Genomic DNA, 21,554 nt, shown 5'->3' with positions numbered 1-21,554 from the left:
GATTTGTAACAGCTGCTAGTGAGTGATAGTGGAAGGGGTAGGTACCTTTCTCCCGCTCAACTTTTGGAATTCTGTAAACCGGGATATCTCTGAGGATGGACGTTTTCCGCTAATGACGTAGTCAACATCCTGTGTAGTTTGGAAAAGGGGAGTTTTTTTGCTAGCAATATCTCTGGTTATAGTTAATACCACAATCGCTTAACTAAACAAGCTAGTGAAACTATATTCAAAATAAATTTGTATTTAAAAAGCTAACGTACTGAAAGCTAACGTTAATTAGTTAACGTTAAGCTAGCCTACTCATACTATAGCGGGTAATTTCTGGTGGATCAAGTTTGTGTCGAGGAGAGAACAAGGTAAAACTACTTTATCTTACTAGCTAGCTATGTTTCAAGTCTGTCGCAGTCTTTAATCGGTTAAACTGTCATTAGCAGCAACCTGTTGATTTTCTGAAATGTTGGAAGTTGATTTGATAGTGACAGTTGTGCCCTGTAGCTTTCAGACGCTAGCTAGTTCGCTAAAGTTATCTAGTTGCTAATGTTAACCGCTAGTTACAGATAACGTTGTTTGGTTATTGTACTACAGCAAAAACGGTGCCTAATACTGCTACCAGTATGCCCAATAACTTAATTCAGATCATGTTGAATAGTTATTCACCAAGTTTGAGTAACTAATAAGCTACACACTATGTGTGTGAGAGATAATGTCACACATCAGTGTGGATAATTAGCATGACAGCAGCGGCGTGTAGCTGAAAGTGACATAGGACTTGATCTCATCGTTGCAGGCTGCCTGCGTTAGAAGACAGAGGTTATTCACACCACCACCATGAAGCTTTTCAGTCTGAGTGTGCTGTATAAAGGGACCACCAAGTCTAACCTACTGAAAGCTGCCTTCGACCTGTCATCCTTCAGCTTCTTCCAGAAGTCTAGGTAGGATTGGCTCTTTGTCTATCTATCTATGGGCCAGTTTCCCTGGACACCGATTAAGCCTAGTCCTGGACTAAAAAATACTTTAAATTAAGAATTTCCATTAAACCTCTCGTTTATGACAGGGGGGGCAGGCTTACCCTCCTTTTGTGGAGTAGAGCTATCCTAACCTCCCGCAGGACTTTGTTCCATCCCCAGTAATATAAATACACACATTCTACTAATCAGCTGCTCCTTGATTAGCTGAATCAGGAAGTGTGTTCGTGTAGGGCTGGCGCTATTAGTAATGCACACCCACTAGCTCTCTTGGAGAAGGGTTGGCCACAGCATGTTTCAATTGTGACGTCACCTGTTTCTTTTAAAAATTAGTGGTGTCAGGTACCTGGTGTCAGGTACTTATCTCTGTCTGATCTGCATTGTTGCCCAGGTTTTCCGATTGCTACATGAGTATTAATTGAGACTTGCTTCATTATTTGTGTGTGGTTGTGTCTCAGTGTTCAGGAGTTCATGACATTCACTAGTGACCTCATAGTTCAACGCTCGTCTATAGGGAGCCGAGCCTCTGTCAAAGAACAAGGTTAGTGTGAGGACGACATACACACCTAGGCAACTCTCTCTCTTACACACCACACACAATACCACCCACATTCACTAACTCCACATTAGCCCCCATAGGTGTCTCAGAGACTGAATGTGTGTGTTCCCTCTCAGAGTACCTGTGTCACGTGTATGTAAGGAACGACTCCCTGGGTGCGGTGGTGATTGCTGACGGAGAGTATCCCTCTAGAGTGTGCTTCACCCTACTGGATAAGGTAGGAGAGTATCCCTCGAGTGTGCTTCACCCTACTGGATAAGGTAGGAGAGTATCCCTCTAGAGCAGGGGTCTCCAGCTTTTTCTAGCATGAGAGCTACTTTTAAAAGAATGTCACAAACTACTCCATATTTTATATATTTTAAGCTTTCAAATAGGCACATTTTTCTATTCTCCTCTACCCTAAAACTCTTCCCCGGGTCCTTAGTGTACAAGAGATGTTTTATATCAATATACCTCGTAAAACAATGGGACTAAGGGGTCCCATAAAATTATATTATGTATTTTCAAGAATTCAGTTTTCCTCTGGGGGTTTTCTCCAGTTTTTTCTCTCAATATTACAATTATTCATACAGAAACAATGTAAATGGATGTTCTGAGTCCTTGTCAATGCTTAAATCACATTAGAAGACCAATTTTGAGTCAGAAAAACAAGAGTTTAATTCCCGTTTAATTGCGCATTTAGAAATAGTGGAATGTGTCGTCTAGTGGTGTTACTGATTGAATTACTGCTGCAGCTTGTCATGGCAGAATATGCAAAACAACGGCCACCAAATTGTTACAAATAATCTTGTCAGCTAAGCCTCCTTTATAGTTAACATTTAATTCGAGAAGGTTTTTGTGGAAAGTCTTTCTGTCTACCCACAAGACCGTTATCATTACAAGCATCGCTAGCTGGCTACATAAGGAGTGATAGACAAACGCGCGCACCAAACAGACAGACCGGGGCAATACTGCTGAAAATTAATTGGCAGATATTGTGTTACATTTGACCATATTGACCTATTCATGTGATCTGCCTTACATTCAGACCCACTTACTGAGCGGAGTCGGAGAACTAGATGAATTTCTGCATTTCCTATGTTAGGGCCATTAGTCATGGATTGTTAGTCATAAAATATTACTGCCGCTGAGGATTTACCATCTGTCTTTTTGAAATTCAATTTAGAAACTCAGAGGTTTGATTGATGCATGTATCCTGCTTCGGATGAGTACTCAGTCCTGACTACTCTCTCCTTCTCTCCCCTCCCTCCTTCTCTCCTCCCCTCTCTTTCAGGTGCTGGAGGAATTTTCCAGACAGGTGAGCAGTATAGACTGGCCCTCTGGTTCTCCTGACACTGTCCACTATACTGCCCTGGACAGCTACCTCGCCAAGTACCAGGTAACACACACACTCCCTCTCACAGGTTAATCACAATTGATTTATTTACATTTTGATTTGCATTAGAATACATCAATATGTTGCACACGATTGAGCTGATCTGGAAGTGAGTTCCATAGATGGACTTCTTATAACAACAAGTGTTGCAATGTGGGGTTTTGTTTATGCGTTAACTTAACCCTGTTTATTTGCCTGTAGAATCCTCGGGAGGCAGACGCAATGAGTAAAGTACAAGCTGAGCTGGACGAAACCAAAATAATTCTGGTGAGTTGAGTTCTCGTGTGTGTGTGTAATAATAAAATGTAACATTCATTTTAATTAAAGTGTAAGAACATTTTCTGAAACAAATAAGGAATAAGGAGCCTTTCTACAGACAGAACAGCTGTGATGACAGAGTTGAGTGACTGAAATGTGTCATGATTCTACAATAAATGTCCATGGAGTCTTTTTGAAATGTGCTCGCATATCTACATCCATAGGTAGTATCCAAAGAGATATCCAAAAGTACTTTGATGTAAGAGAACTCCACACACAGCACTTGCAAATAAATATCTGATTTAATCTGCCAATGTTTCAGTCTTCATCAAAGCAACTCTTTGCCAACAGCAATACTCTTCAATGTTTACCAAATGCATTGATTCATTCATTATATCTTATTTGAACAAGAGCAGTCACATGAGGGCTATGTCATCGTACCTGACCCAGTAACTGGGATAAAGGTTATGACACATCCGGATAGAAATATATTGAATAGAACAGACATGCTAATCTATTATCTAGAGTAAGAAATCCTGTCTGCTCTAAATATGACATTTCTGTTTGCACTGTTGTTGGTGCATATAGAATTGTGTTGCACCCTTCTAAATGTGACTCAGATGTTAGTTGGAATCTACTGGTTGGAACATATTTTACTCCAAGGGAACTGTCGAGTTCTCTCTTATGAAGAGTACTGATTTTTAAGTAAATCATACTCGAGCATCTGCTACAGGTGTTGGACCCTTAAGGTTTCTATGCTGGTGCTGTTTTAAGTTTGCTGCGGTGCTACTACATTTTCCAGACGTTTCTCCCCTGTGTGAGAAATATGCCTTCTCAGTTGCCTTTTCAGATTTGACTCCTGGTTGAAACATTTCCCACAATCGTTGCATGTTTGTTTCTCATTTCTCTCATGTGTGAATCCTCATATGTCTGTTCAGCTGTGTCTTAGAGATGAAGCATTTGACATATTTTTTTACGTTGATATGATTTCTTCCGAGTGTGAGTAATCATATGAGCTTTCAGGTGATCCTCAAGGTAGAAGCCTTTCCCACATTCTTGACATGTTTATGAATCAAATTAAATGTTATTTGTCACGTGCGCCGAATACAACAGGTGTAGACCTTACAGTGAAATGCTTACTTATGACCTTAACCAACAATGCACTTTTAAGAAACACCTAAAAAGAAAAGTTACAGATAAGAATAACAAATCATTAAAGAGCAGCAGTAAATAACAGTAGCAAGGCTATATACAGGGGGTACTGGTACAGAGTCAATGTGCAGGGACACTGGTATTGAGGAGTTATTAAAGTGACTATGCATGGATATTTACAGAGTATCAGCAGCATATGGGGGGGGGGGGGGGGGGGCAATGCAAATAGTCTGGGTAGCCATTTGATTAGCTGTTCAGGGGTCTTATGGCTTTGTGGTGGATGCTTTTTAGAAGCCTCTTGGACCTAGACTTGGCGCTCCGGTACTGCTTGCCGTGTGGTAGCAGAGAGAACAGTCTATGACTAGGGTGGCTGGAGCCTTTGACAATTTTTAGGGCCTTCCTCTGATTCTCTCTGCTGCTCTTGCTGTCTCAAACTCTGAAAGCCAACTGACATTTACTCCTGAGGTGCTGACCTGTTGCATCCTCTATAACCACTGTGATTATTATTACTTGACCCTGCTGGTCATCTATGAAAGTTTGAACAATGATCTGGCTTTAATGGCCATGTACTCTTATATTCTCCACCGGGCAAAGCCAGAAAAGAACTGGCCACCCCTCAGATCTTCCTCTCTAGGTTTCTTCCTAGGTTCCTGCCTTTTCTAGGGAGTTTTTCCTAGCCACCGTGCTTTATCAGAATTGCTTGCTCTTTTGGGTTTTATGCTGTGTTTCAGTATCAGCAATTTGACATCTGCTGATGTAAAAAGGGCTTTCTAAATACATTTGATTGATATGCTTGATCAGAGCAGAATTATTTTTGATGCATTTGCCACGTTCTTTACGCTAACATGGCTTCTCCCCTGTGTGACATCTGATATGGATAGTCAGATCTGACTTTTGGATTAAACATTTCCCACAATCCTTGCACTCATATGGTTTCTCTCCTGTGTGAATCATCATATGCTAAAGCTTACCATATGCTTCCCAGTCCAAATAGTTTGCACCTAATTTTATGATATTTTTTTTCCCTTCTTGAGGCTAGTCGAAGTCTACACACCTTCGGTGATTGGTCAACAGTAAGGATTCTTCAATTATGTGTTTTTTGTCATTTAACAGAGAAGGCTATTTATTTTTTTCGTTTGAGAAATGCTGCACCAAACATCTTAGTAAATTGTCAAATCGCACAATTAAGACCTGCAGAAAGGTCCAAATATATTACAGATATCTTGATTGATCTTAGATTAATTGAGACAATTTTGAGGAAGTGAATATTGGCTATTTGTTGCCACGATGTCTCAAAGTGTAATATTGTCGCAAATTTTTCAACAAAGGGTCTTTAAAGGGAGTATGCGAGGTACAGATCTTCGCTTCGCCTAGCCGAGTTGTGCTAGGAGCAAACCAAACCTAATGTGGATGCCTTTAGTCAGTATGTCCTTACGGTATAAATATTTGTCACATTCATGGCACCTACACTGAGTATACCAAACATTTGGAACAACTTCCTAATATTGAGTTGCCACCCCCCTTTTGCCATCAGAACAGCCTCAATTCGTCGTGGCATGGACTCTACAAGGTGTTGAAAGTGTTCCACATGGATGCTGGCCCATGTTGACTCCAATGCTTCCCACAGTTGTGTCAAGTTGGCTGGATGTTGTTTAGTTGGTGGACCATTCTTGATACACACATGTAACTGTTGAGTGTGTTAAACCCAGCAGCATTGCAGTTCTAGCGCGCCTGGCACCAGCTACCATACCCTGTTCAAAGGCACTTACATCTTTTGTGTTGCCCGTTCACCCTCTGAATGGCACACATACACAATCGTTGTTTCAGTTGTTGCAAGGGTTAAATGTCCTTCTTTAACCGTTTTCCTCCCCTCCATCTACACTGATTGAAGTGGATTTAACAGGTTACCTCAATAAGGGATCATAGCCTTCACCTGGAATCACCTGGTCAGAATATGTCATGTAAAGAGCAGGTATCCTTAATATTTTGTATACTCTGTGTATATGGTTTCAACCCTTAGTGAATCATCACATGCCTGGTCAGATCTGACTTGGATGAAACAATTCCCACAATCTTTGCAATTATATGGCTTCTCCTTTTTGTGAATCATTATGTCTGGCCACATGTGTCTTAAAGATGAAGCACTTTACACATTATTTGCATTGACATGATTTCTTCTCCATATGTCTTTTCAGTTTACAATCAGGAGAGAAACATTTTCCATTAACATGACAAATGTTTAGTTTCAGCTTTAGTGTGAGTTTCCAGGTGATCTATCAAACTCACTGTGGACTCAAGGTCTTTCCCGCGCACACCACAGAGATGTTCATTATGCTTTATGTGTTTGGTTCGCACATGAAAAGTTAAATAAAGCAGTGAAGTAAAAATATTTTTAGACGCCTTGCAACAATGAGAAGCTGCATGTCTTTAACTAGGAGATTTCAAACAGGACAACTTTCGGTTTATGCTGCCTGGCAGAAGTCCTCCACTCTTCTGGAGTTCCGAGTAGTCTGGATTTACTGCAGAGAGGGGCTGAGGGTCACTGCTTAGTTATCTTAAAAAATGATTCTACTTTGACATTAGAGTATTTTGTGTAGATTTATGACAAAATATTATGACAATGAAATCTAGTTCAACCCCACTGTAACACAATAAAATGTGAAGAAATCCAAGCGGTCTGAATATTTTGGCAAAGCACTGTAAATATAAGGTGGATGAAAGAGTATGTAAACATGGTTAAAGTGACCAGTGTTCCATGTCTCTATATACACTACCGGTCAAAAGATTTAGAACACCTACTCTTTCAAGGGTTTTTCTTTATTTGTACTATTTTCTACATTGTAAAATAATAGTGAAGACATCAACTATGAAATAACACACATGTAGTAACCAAAAAAGTGTTAAACAAATCTAAATATATTTGAGATTCTTAAAAAAGCCACCCTTTTGCTTTGATGACAGCTTTGCACACTCTTGACATTCTCTCAACCAGATTCATGAGGTAGTCACCTGGAATGCATTTCAATTACCAGGTGTGCCTTAATTTAATTTGTGGAATTTCTTTCCTTCATGCATTTGAGCCAATCAGTTGTGTTGTGACATGGTAGGGGGGGTATACAGAAGATAGTTCATATTATGGCAAGAACAGCTGAAATTACAGTCCATCATTACTTTAAGACATGAAGGTCAGTCAATCCGGAAAGTTTCTTCAAGTGCAGTCGCAAAAACCATCAAGCGCTATGATGAAACTGGTTCTCACTAGTACCACCACAGGAATGGAAGACCTGGAGTTACCTCTGCTGCAGAAGATTCTTGTTTATTTTTTGACCTTTATTTAACTAGGCAAGTCAGTTAAGAACAAATTCTTATTTTCAATGATGGCCTAGGAACAGTGGGTTAACTGCCTGTTCAGGGGCAGAATGACAGATTTGTACCTTGTCAGCTCGGGGATTTGAACTTGCAACCTTCCGGTTACTAGTCCAACGCTCTAACCACTAGGCTACCCTGCCGCCCCTCATTAAAGTTACCAGCCTCAGAATTTGCAGCCCAAATAAATGGGTGTGCTTGGCTGGGGACACTGTGTCATTTATTTAGAATTCAAGGCACACTTAACCAGCATGGCTACCACAGCATTCTACAGCGATACGCTATCCCATCTGGTTTTGGGCTTAGTGGGACTATCATTTGTTTTTCAACAGAACAATGACCCAACATACCTCCAGGCTGTGTAAGGGCTATTTTACCAAGCTGTAGAGTGATGGAGTGCTGCATCAGATGACCTGACCTCCACAATCCCCCAACCTCAACCAACTTGAGATGGTTTGGGATGAGTCGGACTGCATAGTGAAGGAAAAGCAGCGAGCAAGTGCTCAGCACATGTGGGATCTCCAAGACTGTTGGGAAAGCATTCCAGGTGAAGCTGGTTGAGAGAATGCCAAGGAAAGCTGTCAAGGCAAATGGTGGCTATTTGAATCTAAAATAATAAAATATGTAACACTTTTTTTTGGTTACTACATGATTCCATATGAGTAATTTAATAATTTTATATCTTCACTATTATGTAGAAAATAGTAAAAATAAAGAAAAACCCTTGATTGAGTAGGTGTTCTAAACGTTTGATCAGTAGTGTACATATAGAGCGGCAGCAGTGTCTAAGGTGCAGGGCAGAGTACCGGACGGTGGCTGGCTAGTGATGGCTGTTCAACAGTCTGATGGCCTGGAGATAAAAGCTGTTTTTCAGTTTCTCGGTCCAGGCTTTGATGCACCTGTACTGTCTATCTGCTATATGGGAGCAGAGTGAACTGGCTATGGCTCGGCTGGCTGATGTCCTTGATGATCTTCTTGGCCTTCCTGTGACACCAGGTGCTGTAGATGTCCTGGAGGGCAGGCAGTCTGCCTCCGGTGATGCATTGGGATGACCGCACCACCCTCTGGAGAGCAATGCGGTTGCTGGCTGTGCAGTTGCTGTACCAGGCGGTGATGCAGCCAAACAGAATGCTCTCAACGGTGCATCTGGAGAAGTTTTATGAGGGTCTTGGCTGAATTTCTTCAGCCTCCTAAGGTTGAAGAGGTGCTGTTGCGACTTCTTCACCACAGGTTCCATTTCAGGCCCTTGGTGATGTGCACACCAAGGAGTTTGAAGCTTTTGACCCTCTACCGAGGCCCCATCAATGTGGAAGGGGGCGTGCTCTCTCTGATAGTCCACAATCAGATCGTTAGTTTTGTTGACGTTGAAGGAGAGGTTATTTCCCCAGAACCATTCCGCCAGGGCCTGTAGGTTGTCTCGACGTCATTGTTGGTTATTAGGCCTACCACTGTTGTCATCAGTAAACTTGATGATCGAGTTGGAGTCGTGCATATCCGGCAATAGATGTCGGTCAATAGGTAATATTCATTTTTGTCTTTTTCTAATGCATCTTTAGGGGAAAGTAATCTAAAAGTAATCAGATTACTTTACTGAGTTTGGATTACCCATTTTTGTCATTGTAATTTAACTTCAACGGATTACATTTACAGGGTTTGGTAGATTACTTTATAAATGTATCATCTGATTTATGTGATATCTAGCTAGTTGATACAAACCTGCTCTGTGACTTTCTCTGGTTTGAAAACCAAATCCAGTACCATCTGTAGATGTCCGTTCTCCTCTTTGGAATGGGACATTTCTCTGCTAACGTTTTTTCCACGGCCTGGGATATCTCAGAAGCAGCCACTGTTAGTCGTTCAGTAAGAAACGCATTCAACGGCTGTAGTTTGGACATTTTGAGTTCAAAGTTGAGAGGTTCATATTACCACACAATCCTGTGTGCCTTATCCACCCCATTCCTGTTTCCGATTGTGGCACACCGCTTTTTTGTCTTCAACTTAGGCGGAGGTTTCAACCTAAAACCATCATGTCAACCAAAACTACAGTTATTTGGCCCCCAAATAGTTTTTTGACACCTTTTATTTAACTAGGCAAGTCAGTTAAGAACAAATTCTTATTTACAATGACGGCCTAGGAACAGTGGGTTAACTGCCTTGTTCAGCAGCAGAACAACAGATTTTTACCTTGTCAGCTCAGGGATTCGATCGGGGATTAGATCTAGCAACCTTTCGGTTACTGGTCCAACGCTCTACCTACCGCCCACAAGCTAATAAGCTACGATGCAGTCTTGCTATGAAACCGACTGTTAACACTGTACTAGGGGTCCTAGGCTTGCCTAATGGTTCTGTAACCTGAATGAATGTGTGGATAAATGTGAGAAGAAGAAAAAACATGCCCAGACAAGAGATTCATGGCACCAAGAAAAAACAGCAGTCTCACAGCTCTGCAAGCTAAGTTTTCCACTTCTACCCACCATTTTCATGTCAATAGCAAGAAGTTGTTTACCCGTGGTGTAGTGAACATGTTAAATTTGTCCATCTATCCCTTTTTAATGACTTCTCCACCTCATCTCCTCTCTCAGCACAACACTATGGAAAGTCTGTTGGAGAGAGGAGAGAAGCTGGATGATCTAGTCCAGAAGTCCGAACACCTGGGGAACCAGTCTAAAGCCTTCTACAAGACGGTGAGAAACGTATTGGAACACACACACACACACACACACAATAATTAATGAGAGGACATACAGTATTAGATTGCTAGTGTAATCATACTGTATGTGTGTGTGTTCTCCCCAGGCGCGGAAGCAGAACTCTTGCTGTGAGGTCATGTGATGTTGCTGAACCCCTCTTGATCTCCTCACCCCCTGGATGTGCCATGACTATCAGCCTTCATATTATACTTCTTACTCTGCGTGTGTGTGAGCATACTGGCGAAATGGTTGTGTGGTGAAGTGTATCAGGTGATAGTTGTTGGAGCCTTTTGCAGTTGATTAGGCCTAAGTGCTGTTTTCTGAATATGTTGAGTGAATTCTATACATTCCTAGTTGTGAAAAAGTACATGACTTGTGTGTGTGAGAAGTGAACATTGTGCATCAAAGGTGTGTGTGTGTGTGTACAGTAAAGCAGGGGTTATTAAACCTTTTCAGCCTGTGAACCAAATGAGAAAGTCGATGTTTTCTTGGGACCCAAGCTCATGAAAACATGCCCCCTTTTTTGGGGTCCTAAGAAAACATTTTAGGGGCCCCCCTGTTGATGGCGGAGAAGAAAATGGATGTTTTAAAGCAAGTTTTCTGCAATTCTACACATTTTGCCATGGGGCAGAGCATTTTTTTCTGCAGTTTTACAGCTAGTTTCCTGCAATTCTACACATTTTGACATAGCTTACATCATGTTAATATGGTATCTGAGTGAGAGTAGTTACCAAAATCAATGTGCTCCTGTACAGTGTTGGAAAAAGTACCCAATTGTCATAATTGATTAAAAGTAAAGACGCATTAATAGAAAAGTGAAAGTTACCCAGTAAAATACAGTAAAAGTATTTGGTTTTAAATATACTTAAGTATCAAACGTGAATGTAATTGCTAAAATATACTTAGTATCAAAAGTTAAAGTATAAATCATTTCAAATTCCTTATATTAGGCAAAACAGATGGTACGATTTTGGTTTTTAATTTATGGATAGCCAGGGGCACACTCCAACACTCAGACATAATTCACAAACAAAGCATTTGTGTTTAGTGAGTCATACCAGATCAGGTGCAGTAGAGATGACCAGGGATGTTCTCTGTTTCGTGAGTCCGTCAGATCAGGGGCAGCAGAGATGACCAGGGATGTTCTCTTGATAAGTGTGTGCATTGGACCATTTTCCTGTCCTGTCAGTGAAAATCTATGAAGTAAAAAGTACATTCTTGTATATAGGAATGTAGTGAAGTAAAAGTCTTACTTTTTTTTTTACACAAAAAAACCTACTTAAGTAGTGCTTTAAAGTATTTTTACTTCAGTACTTTACACCACTGCCCTTGGCCACGTGGCCTGTTGGTATTTTGCCATGATTACTACAAGTTTAGATAGCTGGCTAGACTGAATTACCAATCTAAAAACTGTTAGCTGACATGGCTAATTGAGTGACTGACATAACGAGAAAACTGGTGATGCACAACCACATTTCTAAATGGCACCTTGTGTATTCTACTATTCTAACTAAGTTTCAACAGTAAGTTGAGACCCCGACTGAGTTCCTAAAAAAAACATTTGAAATGCATTTATTAACATCTACATTTGCCACATTTATTCTATACAGACACCTTAATGCAAACTTTTAAATTATATTATGTGAGCTAAGCCTACAAATAAAATATGTAAAAACGTTTACATTTGAGATTACTAATGTTACTGTCCCCACTACAAAATATTGTTACGTTACAGCCTTATTCTAAAATGTATTAAATACATTTGTTTCCTCATGTACACACAATAAATGTTTACACATTTATAAAACATTAACTAAAATGTGACATTTACATAAGTATTCAGACCCTTTTTTAGTACTTTGTTGAAGCACCTTTGACAGCGATTTACAGCCTCAAGTCTTCTTGGGTATGACTCTAAAAGGTTGGCACACCTGTATTTGGAGAGTTTCTCTGCAGATCCTCTCAAGCTCTATCAGGTTGGATGGAGAGTGTTGCTCTACAGCTAATTTTAGGTCTCCAGAGATGCTAAATTGGGTTCAAGTCCGGGCTCTGGCTGGGCCACACAAAGCCATTCAGAGACTTGTCCCGAAGCCACTCCTGCGTTGTCTTCGCTGTGTGCTTAGGGTTATTTTCCGGTTAGAAGGTGAACCTTCGCCCCAGTCTGAGGTCCTGAGCGCTCCAGAGCGCTCTTCATCAAGGATCTCTGTACTTTGCTCTGTTCATCTTTCCCTCGATCCTGACTAGTCTCCCAGTCCCTGCATCTGAAAAACATCCCCACAGCATGATGCTGCCACCACCATGCTTCACTGTAGGGATGGTGCCAGGTTTCCTCCAGACGTGATGCTTGACATTCTGGCCAAAGAGTTAAATCTTGTTTCTCATGGTCTGAGTCCTTTAGGTGCCTTTTGGCAAACTCCAAGCGGGCTGTCATCTGGCTTCTGTCTGGCTACTCTACCATAAAGCCCTGAGTGGTGGAGTGCTGCAGAGATGGCTGTCCTTCTGGAAGGTTCTCCTATCCGCAGAGGAGCTCTGTCAGAGTGACCATCGGGTTCTTGTTCACCTCCCTGACCAAGGCCTATCTTCCCTGATTGCTCAGTCTCCTGGGTGGCCAGCTCTAGGAAGAGTCTGAGTTGTTCCAAACTTCTTCCATGTAAGAATGATGGAGGCCACTGTGTTCTTGGGGACCTTTTTAATGCTGCAGAAATGTTTTGGTACCCTTCCCCAGAAAATTCCTTCAACCTCATGTCTTGGTTTTTGCTCTGACATGCACTGTCAACTGTGGGACCTTTTATATAGTGTGGTGGAATTATTGAAATCAAAAGGAGACTTTTAGATTTCCTAAAAATAATCCAACTTTATTATTTAATTACTGCAGTAATGGAGCTGGTCGGTAATCACCCCTGGAGATGATCATTGAGAACTCATCGAGATGGTTTGAGCCACAACATTTTATAGCAAAGTCCATCCTTCTTCAGTCTATATGACAAACAACAGATGTATGGATTGGGTCACAAGGTTAAGATTTGTATGAAAGATACTTATAATTCACAGCAGACAGTATCTGCTGTAAAAAACAGTTCTCATTGTGTAGAGACCAGGGTCTGGCCCCCAACTCCATACGGGAGCCATCTCCCCCTGGTACCCCAGTACAGAAACATTAACTCATGCTCTGGAATGTGGTATCACCCAAAGACATCGTAAATCTCCTATCAGTGTTATCTCCCAGAGGCCCACTTTCAGTTCACACAGACACAATAGAGTTATAAGAACCCTCTATTCAACCATTTGATGCAGTAAAAGTATTATAACATACTCTTGTAATTTCCACCATAATAGACAGGTGTGTGCCTTTCCAAATCATGTCCAATCAATTTAATTTACCACAGAAGGACTCCAATCAAGTTGTAGAAACATCTCAAGGGTGATCAATGGAAACACAATGCACCTGAGCTGAATTTAGTCTCATAGGAAAGGGTTGGAAAACTGTTTTGTATTTTTAATACATTTGCAAATATTTCTGAAACTGTTTTCGCTTTGTCATTATAGGGTGTTGTGTGTAGATTGACGAACATTTTCTATTTAATCCATTTTAGAATAAGGCTGTAATGTAACAAAATGTTGAAATAGTCAAGGGGTCTGAATACTTTCCTAATGCACCTGTAGCATCAGCAATCCAAAGTGGATCTCAACCCATACTTTAAGAAAGGCTGCAGTAAAGCATCGGGTAACATGGTGCCAGATAAGAGTCTTTCATTCTCTGCCGAGAGATTCCAAAATCCGGCAGGCCTTTCAACGTGCCTTCTCTCTCCAGCCTGGCCTGGGAACCGACTCCCTACCCTTCTCCTTGTTCACTCCACACCTGAAATGAGTCCCAGCCACCAGCCAAATTCTGGTAAATGGTCTGAGATGCTGCTGACATTTTTCATCCAACAGAGATAATGGATGATAGACATACGGTTATTTTCAGGCCCTTGGACTATAAGGAACTCCCTCCAGCTCACAGTTATACCAATGCATCAGTGTGTACACTCCAGGAACCACAGCCTCACTATGTGCCAAATGTTCTAAAATAAACCTTCATGCCGGTTCATCTTATATTATTGTAGCGATTATTTGACAATTGTTTATTTACTTGAGTAAAACCCTCACACCTGCATCCATTCTGTATATTCAGGTTAAGCTGCCTACCTACCATAGGTATGTAGCATGCCTTGACTAAAATACCCTCTTCTGTTTGATCATTCAAACTTCTCTTACCGCTCTTAAATGTAACCATGTGTACATTGTATTAAATGTGAAACAAGATATGGGCTTGCAAGAATAATCAATAAAATAATTTGAACCATATCAAGATTTGTGGTGGTTATATGAATCTGAATTCCACTTGCTTTCTACGTTGTGTTCATAATTTATTTTAACACCAGTTCATAATTACATCCAAAGCACGTCCCCAAAGAACTTTTTATTTATCTTTTTGTACTTTTACCCCTTTTCCTCCCCAATTTTTTGTGATATCCAATTGGTAGTTACGGTCTTGTCCCATCGCTGCAACTTCCGTACAGACTCTGGTGAGGCGAAGGTTGAGCGCCATGCGTCCTCCACACTGCTCGCTTAACCCGGAAGGCCAACCGAACCAATGTGTCGGAGGAAACACTGTCCTGCTGGCAAAGTCAACTTGCAGGCGCTCGGCCCGCCACAGGGAGACACGAGGGTTCACCAGTAGCGATGGGACAAGGAAATCCCGGCCAGCCAAACCCTCTAACCCGGATGACGCTGGGACAATTGTGTCCTGCATCATTGGTCTTCCGGTCACGGCCGGCTGTAACACAGCCTGGGATCGAACCTGGGTCTGTAGTGCCGCCTTAAGCACTGCGATGCAGTGCCTTACTGCTGTGCCACTCGGGAGGCCCCCCAAAGAACCTTTGGTTAGAGGGAGAGACCTCTGGGACTGACATGATTTATGGTAAACGGCTTAAAGAGCAAAAATACAAAACATGTAATAAACGTTTTCTGAATTCTAATTACAAAGAAACAATAAATGTAATACCCACGTGTAGACATCTGAAATGACCACACATACATAGCATGTGTATAGGGAATACCAGAATTGGGGTCAATTCCATTTCTATTATTGACAATTCAATAATCGAAAATTAATTATTGAAAAACTATTTTAATTCTTCAATTTCGGATTTCATTGAACACTAGTAAAGAGAAGGAAGTTCATTCGCATCAGTGGAGGTGCAGAGTAATGCAGTCATAACATTACTGTGGTTTTTTTAGGTTGGAATGCACATTATATTAATTTGACAGGTTTTCTAACCAGGCAAACTCCGATGTTGGCTCACTTTAAGAGTAATGGTGCTGCTGATAGGTTCCTCATCTGGGTTGTATTCATTAGTGTGCACTGTTTCAAAACGTAGCAAAATGTTTTCCAACAGAATACAAAAACAAGTGTTTCTTATTGGATAAGTTCAGATTGTCCCCTCCTGTTTCAGTCCGTTTTCTTCCGTTTGGGGCCTGATAGTGGACACTTCGGCTGCATCTCAGTCTACAGTGGCTTCCTCAGTTTGTTTCCCCTCCATCTGCACTGATCTGGAAACTGGTGATGTCATAGGTGAATTTGATTTGGATTCACTTTGACATGGAATCCTAGGATTTGCTAGCCTTGCCCCCTCGGCTCCTCACTCCGGTGTAGCAAAAACTCTTCAAGTGGTTCTTGCCTCAGAAGTCCTTCTAGGAAGAGAAGGGAGGGATGGATGAAGAGAAGGGAGGAATGGATGGAAGGAGGGATGAGACAAGGTTAGATCAGTGTATTCATTACACTTTGAAATGTAAATGGCTGCTTACCGTTTGCTGCTCCCAGTGTGAAAGAAATAACCATGAGAAAAAAGTCAATGGAATGTCGGCAAACGGCTTGCTACTCCCCAGTGTGGTCTTTGTTGAGCTAGGTTAGGGTTATGGCTAGGGTTAAAGGCTTATGTCTGGGTTAGAGTTAGTTAGGACGGAGCCTTACCTTGATGGTTGTCTTGACGACCCCGTCAGGTTTGGGCTTCTCTCTCCTCCTGCCTGACATTGGGTTGGCCCTCCCCTCAGCGTCGGAGGGACTGAAACGGACAATAAGAAATAGTTTACATTCACCATAATCTGAGTGTAAGGTTGAAATATTATAGAAGAGGTCTCTAAGCAGTGTGTGTATTACTAAGGTATTTCAGGATGTTTTTCAGGTGTGGTTGATGACGGCAGGGTGCAGGTCTTTAACGTTGTCCTCAAAGTATGTTTGAGTGACAGAACAACGGACCAATCAGTTAAGGGAGAAGAAAGAGAAACAGAAGGGAGAGAAACAGAGGAGAGAGAAGCCCATTCACCTTGAGTGAATGGGCACACAATCCAAACTCATATACTACCAGGTGTGAGGTGAACAGGTGTGCTATGATATCACAGAGGTGTGTGTACGTACCCGATTAGCAGTATCTGAAGCCCTCGATCTCCATCTTAAACCCATACGGCTTCAAAACCCGCTCAGCGTTATCTGAGAGACAGAGAGAGATGCTAGGTCAAACAGTCGATATCAATTAGATCCACACAGATGCTAGGTCAGTTAAACCGTCTACATCAGTGGTTCCCAAATGTTTTATAGTCCGTACCCATCAAACATTCAACCTCCAGCTGCATACCCCCTCTAGCACCAGGGTCAGCTGTACCCCCTCTAGCACCAGGGTCAGCGCACTCTCAAATGTTGTTTTTTACCATCATTGTAAGCCTGCCACACACACACACTATATGATACATTTATTAAACATAAGAATGAGTGTGAGTTTTGTTACAATCCGGCTCGTGGGAAGTGACAAAGAGCTCTTATAGGACCAGGGCACAAATAATAACCATCTTACATATAAAACCTTATTTGTTCATCGGAAATTGTGAATAACTCACCACAGTTTAATGAGAAGGGTGTGCTTGAAAAGATGCACATAACTCTGCAGCATTGGGTTGTATTGGAGAGAGTCTCAGTCTTAAATCATTTTCCACAAACAGTCTGTTCCTGTATTTAGTTTTCATGCGCGATTTCTTAACAGCGCGATTTGCCAAGGCAGGATACTCTGAGTGCAGCCCAATCCAGAAATCTGGCAGTGGCTTCTGATTAAAAATTAAATTTTCACAGAACCGCTTGTTGCAATTTCAATGAGGCTCTCTTGTTCAGATATCGGTAAGTGGACTAGAGGCAGGGCATGAAAGGGATAATGAATCCAGTTGTTTGTGTCGTCTGTTTCGGGAAGGTACCTGCATAATTGCGCACCCAACTCACTAAGGTGCTTCACTATATCACATTTGACATTGTCCTTAAGCTTGAGTTCATTTGCAAACAAAAAATCATACAATGATAGAAAGACCTGTGTGTTGTCCTTGTTAATGCAGACAGAGAAGAGCTCCAACTTCTTAATCATAGCCTCAATTTTGTCCCGCACATTAAATATAATTGGAGAGTCCCTGTAAACCTAGATTCAGATCATTCAGACGAGGAAAAAACATCACCCAGATAGGCCAGTCGTGTGAGAATCTTATCATCATGCAAAGTCAACTTTAAGCTTGTCTCCAAATTTAAAAAAAATGTGTCAATACTTTGCCCCTTGATAACCAGCGTACTTCTTTATATTGTAAAAGTGTTACATGGTGGCTGCCCATATCATTGCATAGTGCAGAGAATACACGAGTTCAAGGGCCTTGCTTTAACAAAGTTAACAATTTTCACTGTAGTGTCCAAAACATCTTTCAAGCTGTCAGGCAGCAAGAGCCTCTTGGTGGATGCTGCAGTGTACCCAAGTGGCATCGGGAGCAACTGTTTTCACGCGCGTTACCACTCCACTATGTATCCCTGTCATGGCTTTTGCATCATCAGTACAGATACCAACATGAGGAGCAGCTACGTTTGGCTACATACGGACCGTTAGTGGAATTCCCATGAGAGAGTAACGGTTAATGTGATTGGATGTTAATTATTCGACTAGACTACCTGTAATTGGCATTGTGTTGTTAATTCGCTGAACACTAGATGGTTGAATTTTATTTTGGGCAGTGAAACGAAGCTACTCAGGCGAGAAAAAAACCTCACCCAAATGTATAGCCCCATTGGAAAATATAAATGGACTGTTTGAAAATGTGAAGAAAAAAAATGTACAAAAAAATGTGAATCACATTTTTATCTGGCGTACCCCCGACGGTTTTGTGCGTACCCCAGTTTGGGAATACCTGGTCTACATCAATTAGATCCACACTTAGAGACGCTAGGTCAGTTAAACACACATCAGACAGAAACACCTGTGCCTGTGCGTACATCCTGTGAGTGCGTCCTCCACCTCGGCCAGCAGGGGGAGCTCTGTGTGAGATGAAGGTGAAGGTGTGACTGGGTCGTCTGCTTGCACCATTCTACAGATGGAGAGCGAGGCTGAATTGCTGAGCTTTATCCACCCTCTTATAGAGCTCTGCTCAAATGTAGTGCACTACAGGAGGAATAGGGTGCGACTTGAGACGTAACCTTTGTGTGTTATTTCAGAGTTGCAGCTTGTTTCCATCTCTACGTGAACAATAAAGTTGTATTATGTTGTGGTGACACTTACTGTCCGAAGCAGTGGATGTAGGGCTCAACGGTGATGGGGAAGTCAAAGTTGATGAAGTTGGAGACATTCTGGAAGTCGATTCTTCTGGAGACTCCTTTCTCCTTAGCTCTGTGGGGGTCAGGGGTGAGGTCAGAGGTGAGGGGTCAATGTACCGTCACCTGGGGTGTATTAACTATGAAGCAAATGTAACAAAAACGGGGAGGGACCATACAGAATTTGTCGTTTCATTGCTAAATGTTTTCTGTTTGAAGCGTTTTGCAACTGTTTGCTATGGTATGCACTAATGACTACATCCCTGCATTAGTGTAGAGTAGAGGACTTCCCTGGCACAATAGGCAGTCAGCTGGCGAATCATGGCCTGTACCTGCTGCCCCATCTCCTTGGTAGGAAACAGGATAAACACTTTCACATGCAAGGTTCAAGATTTTACTCCAGCTGGCCGTTCTGTCAGTTCGATTTTACTCCAGCTGGATGTTCTGTCAGTTAGATTTTACTCCAGCTGGCTGTTCTGTCAGTTAGATTTTACTCCAGCTGGATGTTCTGTCAGTTAGATTTTACTCCAGCTGGCTGTTCTGTCAGTTAGATTTTACTCCAGCTGGCCGTTCTGTCAGATTTTACTCCAGCTGGATGTTCTGTCAGTTAGATTTTACTCCAGCTGGCCGTTCTGTCAGTTAGATTTTACTCCAGCTGGATGTTCTGTCAGTTAGATTTTACTCCAGCTGGCTGTTCTGTCAGTTAGATTTTACTCCAGCTGGATGTTCTGTCAGTTAGATTTTACTCCAGCTGGATGTTCTGTCAGTTAGATTTTACTCCAGCTGGCCGTTCTGTCAGTTAGATTTTACTCCAGCTGGCTGTTCCCCTCGCTACATCACCAACTACTATGATACTACTACCTAGTCATAGCCCAATTGAAGGTCTATGCTACTACTACCAGAGATGGTCTAATGCTATATGACCCTTGCTACTACTGCTTCTCACCTGTTTGGATGTCAGGATGCGCTGGATGACAGGTACAGCGTAGGCATCGTTTTTCCTGACCCGGTCTTGGCACAGACCAGAAGGTCCTTGGCTTCCAGAGCCAGAGGGATAGCTTTCTCCTGGATCAGAGTGGGCTGAGCCCAGCCGAAGTCTGCCAGTGCCTGGGTGGGGGGATTAAGTGTCTTAGCAAGCTAGTTAACTAATTAGGAAATTAAATAAGCACAAAAGCCTGAGCATCTCGTTTGTTTATTTCTGAAGGACTGTGCTTTCTCCATGACAACTTCTTGAATTTCCTGTAGCAGGGGTGATTGTTTAACCCTTCTGTTGCGTTTGTTTCGGGTAAATTCATTCTGTGTTCCCGAATGAATTTGAAATCCATAATAATCCATATTTTATTACCTAATGTTGTGTTAGGTCTTTTTATCAACTTAAGTTCTTGTGAACATTACAAGTTTTGAACTTTTATTTGCTATTTATGGCCTGTAGGCCTCATTGACCTGAGTTCATACAACTTGTTTTTGAGTTAAAAAAAGCATAATGTATGGGTTATTTTTACTATAACAAATACTCAGATGAAACATATTGTGCTATTTATCACAGACTACTTTGTGTCAAAGTTTAACAAGGACTCTCCTCCTCTCTAGTGTCATGATCAAAGATATGATCAACAGCCTCACATACAGTATATCGTTTGGTAATTGTGCTGCCACAGAATGAATTGTGAGCAAGGCCTCAAAAAGCTTTATATACCAGAGCTGCAAGAACATTTCTATATATTATTGAAACAATGTTGGAATTGTTTGTGAAAATGCCAACAAGTGTGGTTCCTGTGGGGGAAAGATTCCTGTGGGGGTTGCCATGGAAGCCAAGAAGGGGAGTGAGATGTGTGTGGTGCAAACACACATGCATGTGGGGGTCTGGAAGATGAAGTGTGTCCATCTGATGAATGGGCCTGAACTAAATTTTATACACTAATTGTAGTCTCACCCATTCATTTCTAATGACCAGTCATTTTTGACCGGGAACACCACAGTTCCACAGAACACCCCAAATGTAATGAAAATCATCAAAATGTATTTTGTGTGTTCAGATGCCCTGTGTGGACAAAGTCATGGAACTTTATCACAATCTGATTAAATGAACATTTTTCAGAGAAAACTTGTAAATCGACCCAATTCGACCGGAACACAGCAGGACGGTTAAATAACATCTAGCTAGCTACACACTATGCATAATTTGGTTAATACCATTTACTCTTGAATATGTAAATTAGTTAAAATTCAGGACGATTGACAGGCAAAGTAAACACATTCACAAGCTAATGTTGGCTAGCTAGGTTAGAGATCCTAGCTGCTTTCAGTGTCTACTGATGCATGGTTCTGTAACCGTTTGATATCACAATGAGGTCATGCGATTTAACACTTCATTTATCCTCATATTTTCACCGGAGAAAAGATAATCTAAACCCTTTCATGGAACTGCAGCCTGTCGGTAGCCATCTCTTGTCTCTAGTGCTTGACTAGTTCCACTAGTTATCACAGCCACAAAGTCAGAATTGGTGCCTGGTGCTCCCACGCGTGTACTTCGCTTGAA

At 41.6% G+C, this 21,554-nt stretch overlaps 1 protein-coding gene across 2 annotated transcripts; it reads left to right on the top strand.

Moving 5' to 3' along the window:
- Positions 1-4: 4 nt before the first annotated feature.
- On the top strand, positions 5-14,712 carry LOC109868338 (synaptobrevin homolog YKT6). 2 transcript variants are annotated; one of them, XM_020457807.2, is made up of 8 exons: positions 5-356; positions 788-932; positions 1,424-1,506; positions 1,641-1,741; positions 2,798-2,902; positions 3,101-3,166; positions 10,258-10,359; positions 10,472-14,712. In XM_020457807.2, exons 2-8 carry the CDS (start codon positions 829-831, stop codon positions 10,505-10,507), a joined length of 597 nt encoding a protein of 198 aa, XP_020313396.1. In that variant the 5' UTR covers positions 5-356; positions 788-828; the 3' UTR covers positions 10,508-14,712. The 2 variants fall into 2 exon arrangements, with proteins under 2 accessions (XP_020313396.1, XP_020313397.1); XM_020457808.2 differs by lacking the exons at positions 10,258-10,359; positions 10,472-14,712 and adding an exon at positions 3,382-4,446 and having other exon boundaries at positions 94-356.
- Positions 14,713-21,554: the final 6,842 nt, after the last annotated feature.

Source organism: Oncorhynchus kisutch, linkage group LG23, assembly GCF_002021735.2.
Source record: "Oncorhynchus kisutch isolate 150728-3 linkage group LG23, Okis_V2, whole genome shotgun sequence".
Taxonomy (NCBI): domain Eukaryota; kingdom Metazoa; phylum Chordata; class Actinopteri; order Salmoniformes; family Salmonidae; genus Oncorhynchus; species Oncorhynchus kisutch.
The sequence above is the reverse complement of the archived record's forward strand: the minus strand, read 5'-3'. Positions and strand labels throughout refer to the sequence as shown.

What these genes read in the sequence shown, in the direction of transcription:
- LOC109868338 (XM_020457807.2), top strand. Translation starts at nt 829, where the DNA reads ATGAAGCTTTTCAGTCTGAGTGTGCTGTATAAAGGGACCACCAAGTCT. An exon ending in AGCTTCTTCCAGAAGTCTAG is followed by an intron (nt 933 to 1,423) that starts GTAGGATTGGCT and finishes GTTGTGTCTCAG; the next exon opens with TGTTCAGGAGTTCATGACAT. An exon ending in CTAAAGCCTTCTACAAGACG is followed by an intron (nt 10,360 to 10,471) that starts GTGAGAAACGTA and finishes TGTTCTCCCCAG; the next exon opens with GCGCGGAAGCAGAACTCTTG.